Source organism: Schistocerca serialis, chromosome 2, assembly GCF_023864345.2.
Source record: "Schistocerca serialis cubense isolate TAMUIC-IGC-003099 chromosome 2, iqSchSeri2.2, whole genome shotgun sequence".
NCBI classification, from domain to species: domain Eukaryota; kingdom Metazoa; phylum Arthropoda; class Insecta; order Orthoptera; family Acrididae; genus Schistocerca; species Schistocerca serialis.
Window position 1 is genome coordinate 44466977 of NC_064639.1, and position 25864 is coordinate 44492840.

A 25864-nucleotide genomic window follows, 5' to 3' on the forward strand; every position below is an offset into this window, starting at 1 on the left:
GCCAATGATGGTCGTATGCGTGTTTGGCGCCGTGCAGGTGAGCGCCACAATCAGGACTGCATACGACCGAGGCACACTGGGCCAACACCCGGCATCATGGTGTGGGGAGCGATCTCCTACACTGGCCGTACACCACTGGTGATCGTCGAGGGGACACTGAATAGTGCACGGTACATCCAAACCGTCATCGAACCCATCGTTCTACCATTCCTAGACCGGCAAGGGAACTTGCTGTTCCAACAGGACAATGCACGTCCGCATGTATCCCGTGCCACCCAACGTGCTCTAGAAGGTGTAAGTCAACTACCCTGGCCAGCAAGATCTCCGGATCTGTCCCCCATTGAGCATGTTTGGGACTGGATGAAGCGTCGTCTCACGCGGTCTGCACGTCCAGCACGAACGCTGGTCCAACTGAGGCGCCAGGTGGAAATGGCATGGCAAGCCGTTCCACAGGACTACATCCAACATCTCTACGATCGTCTCCATGGGAGAATAGCAGCCTGCATTGCTGCGAAAGGTGGATATACACTGTACTAGTGCCGACATTGTGCATGCTCTGTTGCCTGTGTCTATGTGCCTGTGGTTCTGTCAGTGTGATCATGTGATGTATCTGACCCCAGGAATGTGTCAAAGTTTCCCCTTCCTGGGACAATGAATTCACGGTGTTCTTATTTCAATTTCCAGGAGTGAATGACACTAGTTGTGTACTACTGTTGATGGCACCGACATTTATTGTAATTTTCCGGTCCATTTGCTATACGTGTAAGTGTTGTTCATTTGAAGTGCACACCAGCGCTACTCCTTTTGGCCGTGCCCCATTGGCGATCTTATATCATAAAGCAGTCACGTTCCTTCTCTATGAAGTGGTAACGCATCACGACGGGCCTATGGTTCACCCCCAACAACAAGCATGTCCTTAATACTGTACCAACAACTTTTATTTCACTCTTATGACTTTTACATTCAATACTATAATTAATGTATTCATTTATGTTGTTAGTCTCTGCAGTTTGACCAATTATATGCGACCTCTCAGTCAGATTGCGACAAATGTGTTGAGTTCGCTGGAGAAGCCGAGAACGTGTCGTGTCTCCTACATCAGTAGACGCCACTAGTAGCATTCTTGACGTCATGTATTGGTCTCCTGAGGCACTCTTCGGGTTTGGGATCCTGTAAAAAATAGCAAATGTTAACTCCCTCCCCGTTAAAGCAAATACAGGCAACTCATAAACGTTCATACAAGGTACTGTTCGTGAAAGTACTGAATATTTCACAACGCAGTACTTCCAACAGAAAAATATCACATGAAACACATAATTAATGCATCGCATACACGATCTGATCAAAAGTGGCCAGGCACCTATTAGTGTACATCAACATGGGGTGTGTCAACCCTTCGCCATTACGACGTATTGAACTCTGCTGGGTATACTTTCAGTGAGGTGTCTGATAGCCAAAAGACCCGCCAACATGAATAGAGAGGACGGGTACAAGCTTCCGAGGTCTTGGCTGCCTGCAATAGCAGGGCTACGGAGCGGCGGCAGAGCCGTGGCGGCCCATGCAGACACGCGGAGAGCCGCAGTAGTGGTCGCGAGCACACAAAGCAATGGCACGCCGCAGCCGGCTTCTGGACAGCATGGAAACAGTGTGACGTCACAGCCATCACCTGTTCGCTATTCGTCCATCTCCTCCAATGGGGTGGATTAATATAAAGACCAATAGAAAACAGCTATTTCAGCCAATGACAGATAATAAAGGAAACACCAATAAAGCATACCTTTCACCCCTCCTCCTCCTGCTTTTACAGCCAATCAAGTAACGACACGGTTTTCTCGTGCAGCTATTTAAGGAACCAAGTGTGTTCATTTAGCAGTTAACGTAAGGCCCTGATGAAGGCTAGCTGCAACGCTGGCCGAAACGTTGGCGCATTTTAAATTATGACAATGCGGTCTGATACCCTGAAGAAGTTTATTGAAGAAGGTGTCTGATTGTCTGTGCATGACTGGCAGACAATTCTCCCTCAAGAGTCGAAACCAGAGAAGATAGTCCACATGGACACTGAGCTCTGGAGCGAGGTCGACTCAAAGGTGTTCCACTAGGCTCAGGTCGAGACTGGACGCACCAGTCAATTTCAGGAAATGTTATTGTCCACAAACCACTGCCGCACTGCTGTACAGATGCTACTGTGTGAACTGCTTTATCGCCTTGCTGATACGAACAGTTATGGTCGACGAACTGTTAGTCTACCACACGCAGTACATAGTGCTTTTTAGTATTTTCTTAAGCACAGTAGGGGAACCACGCTCTAACCACGAGAAACAGCCTAGTATCTTAACACCACCTCCTCTGTACTTCACTGTTGGCGCTGCACCCGGAGGCATTCGCCAAACGCATTGGATTGTCACAGGCCATAGTGTGATTCGTCACTTGAAATCTCTCGTTTCCGTTCATCCACTGTCCAGTGCATCGCTCTTTATTCCACCTCAAGAGCCGCTTAGCATTAGTTACACAAACATGTGGCTTATGAGGAACTGCTCGACCATAGTACCACATTAACTCCCTACACGCAGCCACTGTGCTGGCTGGATTGCTGGTAGTACCTTGCCACTCGAAGTGATTACTTCCACTGGTTTCAGGCGATGTTTCATAACTGTCCTCCGTAATTCTCTGCGATATCTGTCTGTCAGTATATGAGATCAATCTGAACTCGATTTAGCAGCAGTCGTTCCTTAAAGTTTCCACTTCAGGTCCACATCTGTGACATGTGACATCCAATGACTAGCACACTCATGTTTAGAAAAAACAGAAGACCTTGAACGATTAGAGATAAGACGTTCATATTCACAGGGCATGTACATTAGTATATTCTGCAGAAATTATCAGCATTTGAACTTTTTCAGCCTGTTGTTCAAGGTCAACATAGATATCGTCGTGCAACACCACCTACCGGTAAAATGTCCCTGCAGCTCTCGTTATCGCTATAAACAGAAGGTAATGAATCAATGTGACTTGAGCAGATGTGCAGGATGCCTCGCAAATGTATGCACGAACCATGCCATCGAATCGGTAAGTTTGAAAGATGGTGGATTATTGGCATGAGAGAATGTGACGCATCCAGCTGGGAAATCGCTGCTCATGTGGGATGAAGTATTTCTGCAGCGCAATGGCATGTGCAGAATGGTTCATGGAAGACCGTAGAACACGACAAGATGGGTCAGGCCGCACTACGCACACCAGCCTCAGAGAAGATCAACACCTCATCCAGATGGCACTGCTCACAGGTCTGCGTCCTCCTTGGCGCTGGCACAACAGAGGAACACTGTAACACGTCGTACACTTGACAATCCGTCACTGTTTGTTATGGCATGGGTTACATGCGCGTCGTGCACTTCTCCACCTACCTTTGATGAATGTGGAGAAATACGCTAAATGGCAGTAGTGTACGGAATGACGTCACTCAGGACAGGAATGGCATCAGGCAGTGTTTACGGATGAATCCAGGTCCTGTTTGTTTGAAAATGATGGCCACATTTTGGATCGCCACAGACATCGGGAGCGGCATCACAGTGGACTATATCCACACAAGACATACAGCGCTAACCAAAGGCTTTATGGTGTGGGGTACTATTGGATAGAACCACAAATCTAAGGCACTGTAACCAGTGTAACCTACATGAATGGCAGCCTGCAACCTGTAGCCATACCCTTTCTACACAACACCCCAGACGCCATTTTTCAGCAAGGCAATGCATGACCAGATGCTGCTGCATGAACACATGCCTTCTTTGTGTCGTGGGATATCAGCCTTTTGCCCTGGCTCCCCATATCACCAGACATGCCAATCGAAGATATGTGGGATATGGTGAAACAACAGGTGTAAACTGTGACCTAGTGTCAGCCACCAGAGACAAACTTTGGAACCAGGTGAAGGTAGCATGGATGGGTATACCACAGGACGCCGTTCGCGCCTTATGTGTGTCGATGCTATTATGCATGGGATAAGTAATCAGGGCCCATGAAGGATCCTGTGCCTACTAAGCAACAGGACACATGCTGAATTTATGCCACTGAAATGCTAATCGTTTGTGTACATGTACATACTAACGTACATGTCCTGTGAACATGTTCAAGATGTTCTGTTTTTTCTGAACATGAACGTACATGTTCGAAGTTGAAAAAGGGCAATCCATTTGAAGTGTCCATTTTCATTTAATATGAATTACGTTCATCTAATAGGATAGTGAGGAGAGAGAATAGTAATGCAAGAGCTTAGAATAGCAAACTGGACTGCAGTGTCGATATGCGTAACTACATTTAAGATGGTGATGGTTTTTATTTCTTTGCTTTCTGACAGCTCCGTGGCCATCTTATTTCACTCTTGTTTTACATTCAGGCGCTAGCACAGCCTTAGGTATCACTGAATTTGAGACATCAAGACAGTGTCCGACAAAAAACAGCGGACCCGAGTGGTCAGCAGGGACTCTGGTACTGGCAGAAAAAACGGTCGGTAGTGTGATGTGTTGTCAGTGTGCAAATTGTGTCGCCTGGCGATTCCTGGGGGACTGATGCTATTGTTCGTTTATGACACGTCTCCAGCCTAGCGGCCAAGCAGTGCTGAGGGTAAGAAATTTTACCAGCAGGAGGCTGGCACTTTGCAGCATTCAGAAAAGAGCCTTCATCAGATAACAAACTCTTGCTTTCCTGAAGAAACATGGGAAGCTGCAAAATAAGGGCACAGCCTCAAGTGCAGTTTTTTGCTTCCCTAGGCCTGTGATGTAAGTCTAGCTGCTGGGAGCAAAAACACAGTAGGTAAAATGGCTTGTGTCGTTGGCAGGGTAGATTATGGCTAGAAGTCTTTTTTGGAGCAGAGGAGTACGAAAAGCATCCGAGATTTAACGTAACTGTTCTCTTGGTGGGATTTCAGCAAAAGAAACAATTACACCACTGCTGGACTGAGAGTTCTCAATCAACGACTGTCACTCATGTCTTGCTTGGTGGGAAGAAACGAGCAGGCTATTCGATTCAGATAGAAAATTAAGGAGTTCATCGCTGGTCTTGGAGCTGAACAGATCTGTGTAGGCTGTGGCCTCCACTCCAGCAGCCAACTGGGCTTCCCAAGTTCATATTGCCAGCAGCATAAATGTCAGCCTCCACTTCCCACCACCACCACCACCACCACCACCACCACCAATGCATTAGCTGATGCATGCATTTCTCTGTCAAACAGTCAGGAAAATAGTCCTGTCTTCGTTTAGCTAGAAACTCAGGCGTAATTTCAGAACATCAGTTGCATCTGTAGGGCACGTTCTCAAACCTTTCTAGTAACTCTGTGCACACCAGGATCACTAGGTGTAAACCATACTGTGAATTTTTATAACTTTACCTTTAATTTGTCAGATGTGTTCCACATTTGCGTTTTGTTTAAATAAATTAATATGTTGATTTTAAATTATTTTTGTTGACACTGTCAAGTAATCACATTTCAGCATGATGCAGCTCTTCACTGTAGGATCCACAGCTAGGGCCTTGTCATTCCATCACGTTAGTTAATCCATTTACACACAGTAATTCATCTTGGGTCATAAAGTAGTGTCTGACTCCTAATTAATTTTCTGTGTCAGGTTAACAACTGAAGCACATAAATTGGCGGACCTTGCCAGGACCAAGCCGACACAGGACATTCTGTGATGCAGTCAGGCATCATCTTTCTTATTTACTGTAAATAATTTTGGCAAATGTACTTTCAAATGCAGTTGTTTGAAGTTCATTGCAAGCACACATAAATTACTCATATATTTTATTTTCAACTTCATGACTATGGATTCTTGGATTCTGCTCCATGTCTGATTGATTATCGGCTTAGTTAATTCAGTCTTGTAATATTTTGGATGGGCTATGTGTTTTATTGCTGTGAGTTGTGATAGACTGTGATGAGGGAAGGTATTAGTCATAATAAGGTTCAGTTTATTAGGTTTTGTATTGTAGCCAATACACAGTTTGAATGAGGACACGAAGTAAGATGCGACTTGAATTGAGCAGGCTAAAAGGAAAACAATAATCTTCATGGACCAGGAGAAAATTACAGGCGATGTTCATTCAGGAAAGGAATAGCTGATGTTTCCCACGGAACAATCAACTCCGATTTAAATGGTTCAAATGGCTCTGAGCACTATGGGACTTAACTTCTGAGGTCATCAGTCCCCTAGATCTTAGCACTACTTAAACCTAACTAACCTAAGGACATCACACACATCTGTGCCCGAGGCAGGATTCGAAACTGCGACCGTAGCAAACCCCGATTAGTAGTGATGCTAACAGTAATGTGATGGAGAGCACATGGCTGCAAAAGAACGAAAATAAAGAGAGTAGTAGACACATTAAAGGAAAGGACATTAAAGGAAAGTACGGGGCCTTGCCATGACATGTAGAAATGGACTAACAATATGCAGTTGCAAAGTAAACGAGAGCAAGAGGCTATGACGACAGTGATGACGGTGGCTACAGATACATCATTGTTGACGAACGTTTTCACCAGACATGTACTGAGATGGGTGATCATGGTTTAGGCATCACAGATGTTTCTAAGCAAATGAGGAAAGATGCCAGATACAAAGAAATGAGAAAAGAAGCACAAAAAGCCAAGAAAGAAAGCAAAGATGTGGGAGAAAATATACGAGACGACATCAAGATGTATAGGGAAAGATGAAGGAAATTAGGAACTGGCTTAAGATGCTAAGAACCTAGCTCAGGAGCCAGAGACCAAAGCACAAAAAGCCGAGAAGATAGCAATAAAAGTGAGAGAGGAATGCAGGCAGACAGTAAAGGAAAGCCATGAGGCGATGAAGAAAATATCCAACAGAGTTGAAAACTGGGGTTATCTTTGGATGTAGAGAAGGGTCAGTCGAAATTTAAGGAGGGTCAAGGAAATATACAGAAACAGGTTGATAAGATGGAGGAACACATTGGGAAACTTGAGGACCCTGTCAACAACAGGACGCAGGGAGTAACAAATCTGTTAAAAGTTCTGAGTCGTTAAAAATAGATGAAATTTTTGGAAACTGGGTGCAGGATTTGATATGACAACCCTGATATAAATTGCGTAAATCGAAGAGGTAGAGACATATTCAAGAAATTATCAACACATGTAAACAGAAGAGAATCAAAGAGGTAAATAAAAATCATAGAAGTCCGGAATGCTAAGTCAAGGTTGCAAGAACCCGTTCCAAGTGAAGCACGCAGTTGTGTGCCACTAAGCAGAAATTAGATCAAGGCACATTCATAGAATTTGTAGACCCGAAAAAAAGCTCTGACAATTTAAAATGATGCAAGATGTTCGAAATTTTGAGGAAAATAGGGCTAGGCTATAGGGAAATACAAGTAATATACAATATGTAAAAGAATCAGGGGGGAGTAATAAGAGTAGAACATCAAGTACAAAATGCTTAGATTAAAAAGGGTCTAACACAGGGCTGTAGTCTCATGCCCCTGCTGCTCAATCTATACACCGAAGAAGCAATAACGTGAATCAAAAAAAGGTTCAAAAATGGAATTTAAATTTAAGCTGAAAGGATATCAGTGATAAGATTCGCTGATGACATTTCTATCCTTAGTGGAAGTGAAGTAGAATTACAGGGTCTGCTGACAGCAATGAACAGTCTATCAGTACAAAACATGAATTAAGATAAAATCAAAGAAAGATGAAAGTAATGAGAAGCAGCAAAAATTCGAACAGTGAAAAATTAAACATCAGGGTTAGTGATCATGAAGTAGATGAAGTTAAGGAATTCTGTTACCTACGCAGCAAAGTAATTCAAGGTACATGGGGCAAGCAGGACATAAAAATCAGACGAGAACTTGCAATAAGGTCATTCCTGGTGAAGAGAAGTCTGCTAGTATCAAACATAGACCTTAATTTGAGGACGAAATTTCTGCGAATGTACGTTTGGAGCAAAGAATTGTATGGTACTGAAACTTGGACAGCGGGAAAATTGGAAAAGAAGAGACTCGAAGCATTTAAGATCTGGTGCTACAGAAGAATGTTGAAAATCAGGTGGACTAATATGGTCTGGAATGGGTTCTCCCAAGAATCGATGAGGAAAGCAATATATGGAACAAACTGACGAGAATAACAGAGAGGATAGTAGGACATCTGCTAAAACATCAGGGAATAATTTCCATGGTACTAGAGGTCTGGAGGGTAAAAATTGTAGTGGAAGATAGAGATTGGACTACATCCATCAGATAACTGAGGACATAGGTTGCAAGTGCTAACCAGAGATAAAAAAAATAAAAAAAAGCAGAAGTCACCACACTCATAGTGGTAGTGAATACCACTATGGACATAGCAAAGTGGAAATTCTCATGGCGAGGTCGAATGGTAAAAAGAAAAACTAATGTAATAGAAAGTCAGGGTATGCGTAAGTGGAGAGGAGCCTTTTAGTTTCAAGCATTCTATAGAAGTATGGAAGTTTCAGAATTGTAAAGACAATGACAACATGTTTCACCCCAAGACTTCCAAATTTAACAAGCCATTACCACCATCGTGGCAGTTAGTATACAAATCAGAGTTTGTGTGCGGATACCTCTAGGAACTGTGGCAAAAATGATTTGAGGACATACTGCAAATTACTCATCCTACTAGGAGTTTATGGATGCCTTCTTGTCGAATTATTATTTCTGTGAGACACAAGAAAGGATAAAACATAAAATAAAAATAAATGTCGTGTGACGAAGGCCTCCCGTCGGGTAGACCTTTCACCGGATGCAAGTTTTTCGATTTGACGCCACTTCGGCGACTTGCGCATCGATGGGGATGAAATTATGATGATTAGGACAACACAACATCCAGTCTATGAGGGGAAAAAATCTCCGACCCAGCCAGGAAGCGCACCCGGGCCCTTAGGATTGATATTCTGCTACTGGGGGCGGACATAAGATGATTATATGTAAAGATTACACTGGGTCCAGTTTCAAAAGCCCAGAAAAATTCTTAAATGCCGTATTGATGAGGAATCGATTTTTAGATGTTCCATGCAATCCGGGGGACATTTTCCGATATTGTTCCGTGAAATTATCGTCAGATTACCAATACGTTCTTGTGTGGAGATGCAACTAAAATACACAAACCTCTATAAACACTTCAGGAACTGGAGTATACATTCGATGAACACAATATTAGGGAGAGAAGATGAAGGCAGGAGAGTAACTTCAACAGACCTCTGCATTGCCACTAGCATAATAATTACAATAACAAGAATGGATCTTTGGGAGGTGGTTATCAGTTCCATTGCATGTTATGGGGAGCTTATGTGGGCAATTATGGACTGCAGAGAAGAGACCGTTATAGTAGGCTGTGATTCACTCACAATGGAGCAGCTGTCAATTGAAATAGAGAACGGCCATAGATTATCGAACTTAGGCCGCCAAAGCCGCGAAGTGACCAACATGGGTACAGCTCATCAGGACGATGACCGAATGAAGATGCGGGAGAGGCAGAGTTTACACTCATGCGCACTTTGCAAACAGCCAAATAAACATACTAAAGTATGAAGACTTATCGGATATGCGATTAGAAGAGGAGGAGGCAACGAAGACAAAAGACATCCATCCCGCAGTTAAAATCACGATAGTGGATATGAAACTAAGAGTAATTATGAATAGTGGGAGCCATACTTCAGCGATAGCTGAGACAGCATTTAAGAGGTGCACAGAGGATTTCGGTTAGCCAATATTATCACCAAGAAAAACAAAAGTAAAAGTAGGCATAATGGGCAAAGTTCCTGAAGTAAACCATCAGCTGAGGCTTCAGCTGGTTTATCAAGGGCTTACTCTGTTAGGAAATTTACAAAACTAGCCACTGATTTGGTTATTGGCATGGACTTCCTGAGTAACTACCATACAGTATTAGATCTTGAACAAGGGAAAGTCATTCTTTAAAAGGAAGATCCACATCCATATTGAAGAGCAACCCGTTTGTGCACAAATCCCAGCAAGTTGCTTGAAACTCTGCATTGAATGACAATAATGCTTAGATATGTCTGTGAGCTGGGGAAGGAATGAAGAAAGGGTATGTGAAAATGAAGAGGCAATAAAGCTAGAGATCTGTCAGTCCATTAATGAACGAGTGGAGTAGCTTAAAGACGTCGATTCCAACGACAGACAAGAATTGCAAAAAGTACTACTTGGAACCGAGAAGAATTTCTATTGAAACCAGGCGCTATTAGAATTTTTCCAGTATGAATTTAAGGTGAAGGACCGCTGCAAATTATTCTTACCTCTGTCGACTATTCCATTTGTATACAGACACAAGATGATCCAAGAGGCAGGGAAAATTTTAACTTGTGATAGAGCATGCAGTTTTTACGTTTATTGAGGGTTATCGCAAAGAAATATGTGTCAGAAAAATAATCGCTATGGAAATACGCAGGCAGGCAGGCTGCAAAGATTCCATAGGGCGGAAGTTTTCTCGTGCCAGATTTAAGATCAAATTTCTGGTAAAGAGAACTGTACCCTTCTTGATGTCTACCCCCCTTGCATTTTGTTGATGTTATCAGTTTTGCTGCCTACCATTCGGACGGAAAATACCGTTGGCTGCATTCATTCGTGGGATAAGTGGGATACTAGAAGGCTCTGTAGACCAGTAGGTAACATATGTCGATAATTTCTTAACTGACAATTAAAAGTGGGAAGACCATAATAGAGCCCTAGATGCGTTGCCCATTGCTCTAAATTAGTATGGGGGATACTAGAGCCATTCTATTGTGGCAGAAGCAAGGTGGATTTCCTAGGACAGGTTATAACACCGGAGGAAATATCACAAAATCCCAAAAAGATAAAGACCATCGCACACTTTCCAACACTACAAACCAAGAAACGTTTGTGAGGATTTTTAGGTATTATTTATCTCTGTAGGAGATTCATCAGGAGTGATTCACTGGCAACACCACGACTATGTGCGTTGACAAGCAAGAAAACACTGTGGATGTGGGTCGCGACCGCTGAAAGCGAATTTCAAGCATTAAAAAATGCGCTGATAACAGTTTCTACACTGTCATATCCTGACTTTTCAGCATATTTTTGTATGGCCACTTGCTGTCCCAAGACAGGAATAAGAGTTATGATTATGCATGAAGTTGAAGAGAATGCAGCATGTGTAGAGGAGATAGCATTTGGAAGCCACGTTCTGTCTAAAAGTAAGAGGAATTATTCCACGATGAGGCTCAAAGCTTTAACCATAGTAGCGGCTTTAAGGCAGTTCAGTACTTCCTATTCGGACATAAAACAAGAGTTTATACAGACTGCTGGGCACTTACGTTCCTGTTCACGGCTAAATTAACACATGGCAGATTGACTAGATGGGTTACTGAAACCTATTCCTTCGAGGATTGGACTTCTCAGTCACATATGTTCAGGCGAAACGAATGCAATAGCAAATGTCTGTCTGAAGACATCGAGGATAACCACTTCAGCTTATTTTCACTGTGATATGTGGTCTTCTAAAATTGCACTATCATTTCAATGTGCGAGACCGAAAAAACAACAGAAAAAGGATCAGGCACTGAGGCAGGTGAAAGACGTATGGAAAGAGGGGTCAAGCAACAATTAGGCAGTTTTACTTTGTGTGAAAGGGAATTCTTTTCCATCGCAGAAGTGCTACCGACTCACTGTGTATACCAAGGAATTAATAAACGAGTTTATTTGGTATACCCACTTCCTGTACACTAATTCTCGTCTAAAGAAATGTTTCGAAAAACTGAAAAATTTGTGTCATTTCAACAATATGAAGTGCTGGATAAGACAGTTTTTTTCCGTTTGTAAGGCATGTGAAAAGGCGAAACCATCAACACAGATGACACACACTCTTCTCTACCCGACAGCTCCTAAGAAGCTGCGACAACTTGCAGCAGCTGATTTAAAAAGTCCTCTCGCGCTCTTCTCTATCCGACTGCTCCTAAGAAGCTGCGACAACTTGCAGCAGCTGATTTAAAAAGTCCTCTCAATTACCACGCCATGGTTTTCATTACGTGTTGGTGGCAGTGGAGCTGACATCGTAGTTTCTGACTGCGAGACCATTGCACAAAGTTATGACATTGACAGTACATAAGGCTCTGTGCGATTTCCTGAGGCATTTAAGTCACATTGACAAGATCTTTGTCGATAAGAGGTCACATTTCAAATCAGAACGTTGGAGAGCTATTCCGGGATACACAGGGTACAGCTTACATACATTTCAGTGTACCACTCGAGCTTACTGTCATAAAAAACATGCTATTTCGGACATATATTTGAGCTAATTCCAAGATGTGATAAATGAGATCCCACACAGTTCGACACGGGTGCCACCTTTACCTATCCTGAAGAATTGGACGCCACCAGAGAGGTTCAGAGAAATAGTCGATTTCCCACCAAGGACGACAGTGCAGCATGATGGATTGGGGAGTTGAGCGCTGCACAGAATACGTGATGCAGGGAGAAAGAGAAACGAAAGAAGGCGAGGGTAAGAGTACCAGGTGGTGCAGAAAGTTCTCGTAAAAGCCTTCCGATTTTCTAATAAGCACAAGAAATTGTGCCACAGATTTTTTCAGTGTACAGTTGCATTGGGGTGCTAAGAAGAATAACACATGTGAACGCATTTGAATTAGAGACCTTCAAGTGAAAGACATCATGTATGCGTATGTGTGGTGTCTGTCAGTTCAGCCACATGCAAAAGAACGGGCATCACGCATTCATATAATTCATTCAACTCGATGGGTAGTGATCCACAACCTTGAGTGGGGATGCATATTTACGTTCGACTCTTAGCGGGAATCTAAAATCAGCGAACATGGAGGATATCGACAGGGACGGTGGACAGGTGGCGCTAAGTGAGAAAGTGAGTCGGCTGGGTGGCGTGCTATGATAGCCCTCGCGTTTACGCCGAACACTGTGTCCGACTGGCTCGAGATTTAAACCAATTGCATAGTAAAGAGAAGATCCTGGGTTTGAGTCCCAGTCCGGCACACATTTTCACTCATCGCCTCTGATTATGCAAAATGTCCCGCTGCACTTGTTATCATTAGTTCCTTCCCTTTCCTTTCTCCCCCTCACCTTCAACTTACATAATATGAAAGACATCAGTTGTGTGCTCCACATCAGTCACATCCCAGAATAAGCCAAAACAGAAGATATGAAAGCATATGAAGCAGCTAATGCATATGAAAATTTGGAACAGGCTACTGTTCTACTACACTTTTCAGTCAGCTTAATGTGACCGCCTCAATAACCACCTTTTGCAGCCCAGACCACTGCAAGACATGCAGGAAGAGCGTCAGCAAGGTTCTGGAAAGTACTGACAGCGGTGTGGATCAAGCTGACTCCATTTCAGTGGCCAGCTGCACTTGATTTTCTTGGTTGAGGGTATGTGGTGCGAACAGATCGATCAAGCTGGTCCTACAGATTCTCGAGCGGATTTAAATGCAAGGAGTCTGGTTGCCAGTGGAATAGGGTAAGCCCACCATGGAGCTCTTTGAACTACGCACGTATACTGTGAGCTGTGTGACACATTCCATTGTTCCACTGAAAGTCGCCATTACGCTGAGGAAAAACAAACTGCATATAATGAGAGGATATGGTCCGTGAGGATAAAAAAAAAAAAAATGGTTCAAATAGTTCAAATGGCTCTGAGCACTATGGGACTTAACATCTATGGTCATCCGTCCCCTAGAACTTAGAACTACTTAAACCTAACCTAACCTAAGGACATCACAGAACACCCATTCATCACGAGGCAGAGAAAATCCCTGACCCCTCCGGGAGTCGAAACCGGGAACCCGGGAGCGGGAAGCGAGAACGCTACCGCACGACCACGAGCTGCGGACTCCGTGAGGATAGATGCATACTTGTGTTGGTACACTGTGTCTTTCAGAATGACGATATTATCCAGGGAATGCCACGAAAATAATCCCCAGACCATACCGCATGCAAGGTGTGTTCTTTCAGAGTTTCACACTATATATAGCCAACGGCCATCTGCCCCATGGAACATAAAACGTGATTCTTCTGTAAAGGTCATCTGTCGCTGCTAAGTGGATGTTCAGCTGTGGTAATGCCGTGAAAACTGCAGCCTTTGTGCTGATGAACAGCGGTAAGTATGGTTGCATGAACCAGGCACCTGGTACAGAGGCCCATACACACCAATGTTCTACGTACAGTAGTTGAGAAGATACCGTTGGTAGCCCCTTTTTTCATAAGGGCTTCTCAATAGCTCCATGTCTATTTCCCTGTAAACATCTCTGGAACCATCATTCACGCCTGTCAACTATTGGCTGTAGTGTACTCCAGTTGCCTCAGTGCTGGCATTAGATAGTGCCATTTTGTCAAGCATATCAGACTTTAGCGGCAGCAGCACGCTAACAGTGTAGAAACTTAACCGTTTAGGAAATGCTTCCACCCTTGTCCCGAAAGTCGACAATAATGACATTCTGGACGTCGGATATATCTCTCAGTTTTCGCATTACGACAACGGCTGCACTGTTGTCCACGATCCCCCCCAACAAGCTTTATATGTGCTCCAGTGCTAGTACTGCCACCTGCTGTCTCTGAGTGGTTGTAGCAAGTTGGCCTCGCCCATAGGTGGTGGTCACGTGAATGCAAATGTATGAGCTCGAACAGAAATGAAAGCAACATTAATGCGTCTCACTGTGAATGCCAAAAAATGCTACTTGGAGTGCTAATGCTGTTAGAACGAAAGACGTAAGGAGAGAAAAGTATGCATGTTTGATGAGACGCCCCAACATCTGGCATGCGTGGCCTTATGAGCAGCACGGAGGCATCATTCACATAGCAATGTTGAGATGCATTGTTGTTGTTGTTGTGGTCTTCAGTCCTGAGACTGGTTTGATGCAGCTCTCCATGCTACTCTATCCTGTGCAAGCTTCTTCATCTCCCAGTACCTACTGCAATCTACATCCTTCTGAATCTGCTTAGTGTATTCATCTCTTGGTCTCCCTCTACGATTTTTACCCTCCACGGTGCCCTCCAATGCAAAATTTGTGATCCCTCGATGCCTCAAAACATGTCCTACCAACCGATCCCTTCTTCTAGTCAAATTGTGCCACAAACTTCTCTTCTCCCCAATCCTATTCAATACCTCCTCATTAGTTATGTGATCTACCCACCTTATCTTCAGAATTCTTCTGTAGCACCACATTTCGAAAGCTTCTATTCTCTTCTTGTCCAAACTAGTTATCGTCCATGTTTCACTTCCATACAAATACTTTCAGAAACGACTTCCTGACACTTAAATCTATACTCGATGTTAACAAATTTCTCTTCTTCAGAAACGCTTTCCTTGCCATTGCCAGTCTACATTTTATATCCTCTCTACTTCGACCATCATCGGTTATTTTACTCCCTAAATAGCAAAACGCCTTTACTACTTTAACTGTCTCATTTCCTAATCTAATTCCGTCAGCATCACCCGACTTAATTAGACTACATTCCATTATACTCGTTTTGCTTCTGTTGATGTTCATCTTATATCCTCCTTTCAAGACACTGTCCATTCCGTTCAACTGCTCTTCCAAGTCCTTTGCTGTCTCTGACAGAATTACAATGTCATCGGCGAACCTCAAAGTTTTTACTTCTTCTCCATGAATTTTAATACCTACTCCGAATTTTTCTTTTGTTTCCTTTACTGCTTGCTCAATATACAGATTGAATAACATCGGGGAAAGGCTATAACCCTCTCTCACTCCTTTCCCAACCACTGCTTCCCTTTCATGAGTTGCATTAGGAACTGGATTTGTACATTATGCCAGGTGACTTTAGGGTGAGGAAATAGATAGTTATCCTTTATAAGCGTATCGAATTTACAAGATTATTATGATTGTCCTTTAACTAGTAGACATAGATGTCCAGTATTTCGTCCATATCATCAGCACGTTGGAAGCGACTATTTGATACAAATGCACTAAGGTCCTCGCCAACGTTTCAAGGGAGTGGACACTGATTTTGGCGGAAGTTTATGAGATTACAGTTTTTCAATATCAGAGAATGCATGAACGGAATGAACGCTCAATAAGAACAGTTTTGTTTTTATGGAAGCACATATGGTGCAAGTTCGGAGAGGTAAGCAAGGTTGGTTGGCTTAGGAAGGACGACAAGGGCGATTCACGATTGCAGGGATACGAGTTCTGCTGTAGCACATTCAGTCGTACATAAATCAGCAACAGTCCCATCTTCAGCAATGGAATATTACTGGACATGGAGTGTATTGGTTACTAACGTTTCCCGTTCTGTTGTTTAACACCATACAGCAGAGTCATGCGGCACCAGAGATGCTAAATAACATGAAGCAGAGGGATGACAGACACACATTTCTGAGCATACTGGATTACCAAACATGACGAGAAGAATGATGTACCTGTAAGAATTTAAGTACTTACACTTATATAAAGGTCTGTAATTCATGTAGTTTACAGAGTAACATAGAGAGCATTATACGCCTTCACTCGTCTTCACATGCGATTTTGAAAGGTATAATGACTTAATGTGCACAATGTGTAGAAAATATTGTTTTCCGTGTAGTGAGATTTTTTTGACAGGTAAACTTTTCAGCACATAAAGCTCTGCTAAAGTGGATATCGTAGAAAGGACAACTGAACAAGGATGATATCTGGATACAAAAGTACGCTACCACCAAGCACAAACACCTCAATTTGTATACCATGATCTTAAATGATATAATTATTAATAACTCTATCTTTTAGTTTAATTGCACGTTTTACAGAGCGAACAGGTTTCTATGAGCTTACAAATTGTGAAGACTGTTGCACATAATGCATGGCATGAGTACAACACATGGACTAACACTAATCAACTGACGTAACCCACTAATCTTGTACTAACTCCAACAGCTGCAACGCTTTATATTCATGCTGTACAAGAGATAGAATAATTGTGTTGTCATAAGAGGCACTAATTGTCAATTAAATTGTAAATATAACATGAACAATACAAAGAACATTATTAGTAATAACGATTAAACAGAGAACTTTTGTAAAGACCAAGTAATTATTTAGATTCTGTTTTTTTCTGGATTATCATCATACTAGGGATTCAGCTTACAGACTTTTTAATTCATTTTTTACTATTAGAGTCACTTCGTACTTGCAACGTTGTTATTATGGAGGTACAATCGTAGCTTCTATTAGTATCGTAATAGTATAATGTTTGCACGGAATCTGGTCTTGAGGGACTGTACAGAGTAAAAACGCAAGAAGTGGGGGCCTACAGTGCCATATTCCGCAGCAGGATGCACCAGGGGAAGCGAGCGAGAAGCACCACCTCAGTTGGAGGCAGCCAGCTCCAAGGTCACACATTTACAATGTACAGATCATTTCCACTGTCGATGCAAAAATGAATGGCAGACTGGCGCGTTTGGAGACTCAGTAGCAACTTTCAGGGACGAGAGGCAGAAGGCAACACAGCTAGATCTGTTATCACAATACCGTCATGCCACAGCCCAGGACCACAGAGCTATTGGTATAAACAAGGGAACCATATGCACTTCTAGTACCCTAATTGCTCGTCATGCTGGTGCAATATTAATGAAAATTGACATTTACTTTCAGGAATCTGTCACGTAAAGGATCTACATTACTAAGGTCTAAACTCGCGTTTTTTCCATTATGTATGATCTGATTCATTGATCAGTCTGTACTCCAACACATTACTGTTCTAAATAACCATGACCTGTTACCATATACATTCGGTATTGATCATGGTACCGCTTTTCAAATAGAACCTTCAGGTAGCGAAGACTTACTGTCCAAATTACTACACAATGAGTTACTGTTCAGCTCGAGTGAGTGAGTTAGTAACACACTATCATAATAACGTAAAGATGACAATATGAACGACCAGCAGCACTAACAGTACATTGATGTTTGGGAAGTACCACAGACTGTTTTGTTCCTGGTTCCACACAGGCGTTGCCATAGAGTTGATACTGTGGTAAAGGCAAGCCTTGTCATCGTTATGCATATGATGTCTCACATAGCATCACTGACACCTCTCTCCAGATTATGCCTGGGTGAAGTAGAAGATGGTCTACCCGCTATCCACTGCAGTTGGTGTGAACACCAGATGGGTCACACCTACACTGCAAGTGACAACCAGATGAATGTGCTATGAACTGATCCACCGCTCTTCCACGGTACATTGTGCCTAAATCAAGCTCCCACTATAACCACATGTCAAAGTGAAGCTGGCAGTGCTAATGTGAGAATATGAAGTGGTACCACCCTCAGGTTAGATACAAATTCAGTGCCATTATGTGCTCTTTTGAATGTTACGATTAATAACTATGTTCTGTTTGTTTTCATCATGTATTCTGCTATATATTATGTTCATATGTATTATGAACAATTCATAACTGTTGCATGTCCTGCTAATGAAATTTGAGTTACCAAATATCCATATGTGCTCATTATTAACAACACAGTGACACATTAAAGATTAGATTCTTTGTTGCCATTCTCACGTTAGACTTAGTACAGGCATCTTGTTTATCACAGACAAATTATTTAAATAAGGTGAAACATTCTTTATCCAAAGTAGTATTCAGAATTGCTTTTGATAAGAAACTAACACTTCTCGTGTATCAGAAAACGTGGCTAACTATCAGCACATAGTTGGATTTATATGTTCGTTTTTGTGTTTGTTTCAATGTTAGCTATCTTGTTCTATGTATCATGGTCTACAACCATACAATATTTTCACATGAATCTCTTGTTGATTTGTCTACGACTATATCTGTAGGATGTTCGAGTATTTTCAAAAACAAGATTTGTATCATAATCAGAACATACACTCCTGGAAATTGAAATAAGAACACCGTGAATTCATTGTCCCAGGAAGGGGAAACTTTATTGACACATTCCTGGGGTCAGATACATCACATGATCACACTGACAGAACCACAGGCACATAGACACAGGCAACAGAGCATGCACAATGTCGGCACTAGTACAGTGTATATCCACCTTTCGCAGCAATGCAGGCTGATATTCTCCCATGGAGACGATCGTAGAGATGCTGGATGTAGTCCTGTGGAACGGCTTGCCATGCCATTTCCACCTGGCGCCTCAGTTGGACCAGCGTTCGTGCTGGACGTGCAGACCGCGTGAGACGACGCTTCATCCAGTCCCAAACATGCTCAATGGGGGACAGATCCGGAGATCTTGCTGGCCAGGGTAGTTGACTTACACCTTCTAGAGCACGTTGGGTGGCACGGGATACATGCGGACGTGCATTGTCCTGTTGGAACAGCAAGTTCCCTTGCCGGTCTAGGAATGGTAGAACGATGGGTTCGATGACGGTTTGGATGTACCGTGCACTATTCAGTGTCCCCTCGACGATCACCAGTGGTGTACGGCCAGTGTAGGAGATCGCTCCCCACACCATGATGCCGGGTGTTGGCCCTGTGTGCCTCGGTCGTATGCAGTCCTGATTGTGGCGCTCACCTGCACGGCGCCAAACACGCATACGACCATCATTGGCACCAAGGCAGAAGCGACTCTCATCGCTGAAGACGACACGTCTCCATTCGTCCCTCCATTCACGCCTGACGCGGCACCACTGGAGGCGGGCTGCACGATGTTGGGGCGTGAGCGGAAGACGGCCTAACGGTGTGCGGGACCGTAGCCCAGCATCATGGAGACGGTTGCGAATGGTCCTCGCCGATACCCCAGGAGCAACAGTGTCCCTAATTTGCTGGGAAGTGGCGGTGCGGTGCCCTACGGCACTGCGTAGGATCCTACGGTCTTGGCGTGCATCCGTGCGTCGCTGCGGTCCGGTCCCAGGTCGACGGGCACGTGCACCTTCCGCCGACCACTGGCGACAACATCGATGTACGGTGGAGACCTCACGCCCCACGTGTTGAGCAATTCGGCGGTACGTCCACCCGGCCTCCCGCATGCCCACTATACGCCCTCGCTCAAAGTCCGTCAACTGCACATACGGTTCACGTCCACGCTGTCGCGGCATGCTACCAGTGTTAAAGACTGCGATGGAGCTCCGTATGCCACGGCAAACTGGCTGACACTGACGGCGGCGGTGCACAAATGCTGCGCAGCTAGCGCCATTCGACGGCCAACACCGCGGTTCCTGGTGTGTCCGCTGTGCCGTGCGTGTGATCATTGCTTGTACAGCCCTCTCGCAGTGTCCGGAGCAAGTATGGTGGGTCTGACACACCGGTGTCAATGTGTTCTTTTTTCCATTTCCAGGTGTGTATATCTGCAGATGGTATGCACTTCCCATACACTCCTCAATAATAGTATATTAATATCTTGTATGGTTTTTGGCATGAGGTTACCTTCTCTCACTAATATCTTATCCTGTCATGTAACACTTGATGAAAGTCGAAATAGCAAATACAATTTTATAATATAATTTTGACTCTGACCTTGGTACAGAGCATATTTTTTTAATCAATTGGTAATACAGTCCTTATTTGTTGTTTATACATTTATTAATTTATCAAACATTTGCCTTAAGCATTCAATCCAGCATTAAGTGGAGGTCAGAGTGGTTTCCTTGAGGATGTATGTCTATTTTTGTTTGTAACCTTATCCTTATCTACATGTCGTTGTTGTCAACGTTGCTTGTAGTACACTCTCGACAGCTATTGATGCTAGTTGTTCCTTAGGCAAACTTGACGTTCTCCCTGAATCCGGTGCAAATTTTGCTTGTTGCTGCTCCTCAACTTACCTCAGGAGGCTCACCTCTGGCGCTTATTTTGATGTTAGGGGGATGTTATGAAAAGTGGAAAGCAATCTGTTGCATTTCATTTCATTTAATATGAGAACTGCATACGCTTAAGAGGATAAGGAGGAGGCAGAAGATTACAGTAACAGCTTAGAACAGAAAATTGAACTGCAGTGACTGTAAGTACTGACCTCTAACTAATTTCACGTCTTAACTACATTTAACATGGATCAGGACTTCTTTTTCCTTGCTTTATAAGACTGCTTGGGAAGAGGGCGCACAGTGTATCTGGGACTGGTAAGGCAATGTCTGACACTAGATGAAAATCAGAAGGTTGAGACCAAGTCAAGTTTCCCGAGTATCGCTTACAGCATAATATTTTAGCGTTGAGAAGAGTGAACTCACCTCAAACAGCTTACAGACTTCCCCCAGCAAATCATTCCACACCACAGTTGACTTTTGTCGAATCTGAAACAAGCAAAGCTGAAGCTATCACTTCAAAAAAATATGAAATCTTATTTTTACAGAGAAAAACAAAAGCATAAGTCATTGCTATGAAAAGGGGCATCTGAACATAGTTAGTTAAACAGATGCCACGTATTATAAACGCGAATTATGTGAGCATGTGTGACTACCTTAGTGAGCACCAAGCTACTAGTTCAGCCTGAAGGTCTGCTACTACCATAATCCATAGCGGCTGTTAAATTGAAAGAGAAATATGTGCCACATCAGACGCTTATGAAAGACATTTTAAAACGATTTCACGATGGATGCAGTGTGGAGCATTTAAACAATCAGATCAAAAGTACCCATACACCTGTCAGTGAACATCAGTATGGGATGTGCCCATCTGTTGCTTTTATGCTGTTTTGAACTCTGCCGGGAATACTTTCAATGAGGTCTCTGAATGTCTGTGTAGAAATGATAGACCATTCTTCCCCAAGGGCTGAAGGCAGAGAAGTGTTGGACACTCCAAGCTGGGGCAAACTCAACGTTGTAACTCATCCCGAACGTGATCCATTAGGTCCAGTTTGGAGTCTGGGCAGGCCAGTCCATTTCAGGAGTGGTACTGTTCACAGACCAATGCCTCACAGGCGCTGCCTTATGACAAGATAAAATGTCATTCAGTATAAACAATCATCTCTATATTTTTCCCCTACTATATGCAGTACACAATGCTGTTCAGTGTTTTCATATCCTTCTGCATTTCGTGTTTTCCGAAGCGCAATAAGGGAACCACACCACCACCACGAAAATCACCTCTGTATCGTAGTACCATCTCCATTGTACTTTGCTGTAGGCACGAGACACCATATTGCCACAGAGTATAATGCCATCCATCACTTCAAATCACGCGTTTTCGGTCATCCTTGTCCAGGTGACGTCGCTCTTTACACCACCTCAAGCATCGTTTAGCTCTGACTATAGAAATCTGTGGCATATGAGGATCTGCTAGACCATTGTACCACATACGATATTATTTATGCAAGTCCGAAGGAACTTTGTATCGTAATCAGAATAACACAGGTATTGCAATATCGTATTTATCTGCTGATACCAGGCAAGTGACTTTCAACTACAGCATCTGACCTGTATGGGATTATCCATAATGAATGTCCGAGTACTGGTCGTAGAGGCATGGTTGACGACACATGGAAGTTTGGGTCTAGCAGTGGATCCTGCACGGGCAGCCAACTGGTACGGCGACTGCTCATGTTAAGCAGGAAATATGAGGTCGAGTCCCGACCCGGCGCAAATTTTCATTGTCGCCATTCCGATTATATTCGCAGTTGCGAATTCATTTGATGGGGCTGTACCACATTGTCTTTGACGCCATACCCACAGTCACTGTGCAATCTGATCTGCTGGTAGTAATTTGGAGCTCATAAGCGAATCCATACACAGGTTTATGCATTTTTACAACCATCCTCCATAGTCCCTGTCCAACTCTATGTAAGATCTGCCTGATCTTGGTTTAGCAGCGGTTGTTACTCAGCATTTCCACTTCTCAGTGACATCACCAATAGTCGATTTGGGCAGTTTTAGAGTGGTTGAAACTCCCCTGATGGAGTAGCTACTCAGGTGGCATCTGATGATTAATCCGTGTTGTATCGCTGTAGTCTCGTGACTGAGCTATTCTGATGTTAATGATTCTCTTCTAATATCACAATACTCTCCACCTTCTTTTGTTCTGGTAGGTTGGCCTCTTGTGACATCTGGTGGTCGATTCCGCATTGCATATGAGTGTCTGGCTACTTTTTATCAGAGAGTGTGTATACAAGAGTTAGTCATAAAATTTTAATATGCATCTGTAAAATATAGTTATATCTTCAATGTTTTTGTTGTTAGCAAGCATGTCTGCAGACCTGCTACACATTAAAATCCACGTCACAGTACTATAGCAGAATGCTAGAGGAGTCAGGGCAATGCGGCGCTGATCATTGATCTCAGCCTTTTCCGACATCATGTGGGGTCGGTGTTGCTCTGCTGGATCCTTTCTACCATAAATGCCTGTCGAGTGCTTCTTCTGTGGGCCATTCTCCCCTGCTACCTTGTCTTTCCATCTTAGGTTTGGCCTTCCCCTTCTCCTTGGTCATGCCTTCAAATGGTTCACATAGCTCTGAGCACTATGGGACTTAACATCTGTGGTCATCAGTCCCCTAGAACTTAGAACCACTTAAACCTAACTAACCTAAGGACATCACACACATCCATGCCCGAAGCAGGATTCGAACCTGCGACCGTAGCAGTCACGCGGCTCCGGACTGAGCGCCTAGAACCGCGAGACCACCGCGGGTCCTGCCTTTATGAAGTTAAATATCAAGTGATTATTCATTTTCTATGTTGAAATAGAACAGCGCTGCAACAGAGCGTAAGCCTCACCAGCTTCCAATGTGGTCAAACAAATCTGAATGATGAAAACGAAGCATCAGACCCTCTCTGTGAAGAAACTGGAATCATAACAGAAGTGGAGGCCCTGGTGCTAGAAGACACCTGAGTCACAACCAAGGCGATACTGGGAAAAAGCGAAAGTCGGTCAGTAACCAGTTTTTAACATTTTGCACAACATTTTAACGTGACAGAGGTCGCCGCCTACTGGATTACGCGACTTCTCACACCCATTCATAAATCGTGCCAGAGTGTGGCAGTAGTGGAAGTGTTGCAGCTGTGTCTAAACAGTCCAAGACACTTCGAAACTAACATGCTTTTAGTAACTGCCAAAAAGTGTGTGACAAAACCTTTTTTGTAGCAATGTGGAAGCAATTAAATTCCGAATACAGAGTCTGATCTTGAACAGCATTTCCTGCTCTACTTTTAAACACGAACTTATACCGTGCAAATTAATTTTCACGTGTGTGATACCAATTAATCTAAACATCATCTCACTATCTGTAAATGGACTTCCTGACGAAAAAGTCAGACACAGTGGCTAACGTTTGCGTAACGAAAACTGTGCCCCAGTAGAAAAACGCATGTGTTAAATTTATATGAAATTATCTAAATGAAATCTGCACCTAATATTCTCACAAAAGGTTTGTTTACGCCCTACAGTTGTTTGTTACCTTGGCAATGGATAGCTCAGCTGTGCCCTATCTGCACTGCAAAAATTATGAACTGAATGATGAGCTATAAAAAAACCACCATGCCTTCCTATCTTATTAGTTAAGCTGCTGTAGCAAATGACTTTTTCCGTCCTCTTCCAAAAATACTAATGGTGCAAGACGTAACAGTGTATCTTTCTACCAAGCACGTTTTTCATATACCCATTGAGCATAAGCTTCTGCAAAATGTTTCGTAAATAAGTAAGAGAGTATTTTGCAGTTACATTGAAATCATTTAGCAGCACAGGAAAACTCGACCTACCATGCACTATAACTCATTCTCGACATTATCTTTCTCAGCATTGCCATACACCATACTGATCACTTTTAATAAATTCTTCTTTAAATCACATTTAATCTTTTAGGTTCCTAATGAAATACCTTTAAGTTAATTTTGGTGGGAGAAAGCAATTAGAATACAGTACATGATGAAATATTTGACCTACAATGATTGCTAAACTAGCAGTTGCAACAAAACAAACTCAGTGCACTAACCTTTTTCCTAATGCGCCACCTCTATTTACAGTCATATCAAATCATACTCTATGCTCAATTCTCAAGTATATCTTCTTAAACAAAAATCTCTATGCGCCATAACCACCATCCAAGCTCCTCACTCTGCCATGACAGAACATTCGCTCTCGCTCTCTGCCTGACAACTCCCTCTGACTCCTGCACTCACTTGAGCTCTACTGAATTACAGAACAAAGTCTGGTAGCCAAAGAATATGTATCACTCACATGTTCAGTATGCCAAGATGTTGAAAGTGATAAACTTTAAAAATAAACCGTCAAATACACCAAATAACCATTTCTCCTAATATCCAACTTTTTTGGACGCCTGATCACATTACACGTGTGTTAGGTGTACCGTTGTAAGCCCCAGCACAATAGACTGTGGAAACACGTGCACTCACCTATGTGGAAGAGGTCCAGGACCAAACCATCACCATGCACAATAACGCTGTCCCTTCAATGGGACTGCTGCCAACGGATTATATTTTTAAGAGGCAAACCACCCCAGGGGAAAACTATCAGGGTCTCCTGACTGAGTTATGGGAGGCTGTCAAAACATTGTCGCATGGGGCAGACCAATGGGACGTCAGTGTTAGGGATGGGATCGTAAACTATTGATATCAAATTGATATGCAAATTAATTTAATTGATCACTTTATCACCCCCACCCCGCCCACCCCAACGCCTGACCATGCCCACCCCCACCACCCGGATGACATGTTTTTCTCAGCCTGCAGATGGGCCCCAGGCCCTCCCCGCCCCGCTACCTCTCTCCCACCCCCTCCCCAACCTACCCTAATGGCAGAAATTTTAAATTTTGGCAAGAATTTCTTTGTCCCAGGGCCGTGCTGAAGTCCCACCCCACCCAGGAACTGGCGACAAATTAAAAGCAGCGGTGTCGTTCCTGGGACTCGAACCCTCCTGGATGAAAAGCCGAAGTGCAGCCCCCGTAACACAACTGTACCACTAGAGGCGCTTGGAACGGATGGGATATGGCGG

At 43.3% G+C, this 25864-nt stretch overlaps 1 protein-coding gene across 1 annotated transcript in view; it reads right to left on the bottom strand.

The window, feature by feature from the left end:
- Positions 1 to 920: 920 nt before the first annotated feature.
- Positions 921 to 25864, bottom strand: part of LOC126455437 (gamma-interferon-inducible lysosomal thiol reductase-like) — a 115251-nt gene continuing 90307 nt past the window's right edge. The window contains exons 5-6 of the mRNA XM_050091186.1: positions 21154 to 21216; positions 921 to 1170 (exon numbers count right to left, since the gene is read on the bottom strand). Coding sequence (XP_049947143.1) covers positions 1099 to 1170; positions 21154 to 21216 — 135 coding nt within the window. The 3' untranslated portion in view covers positions 921 to 1098. The remainder of the gene's footprint in view (positions 1171 to 21153; positions 21217 to 25864) is intronic.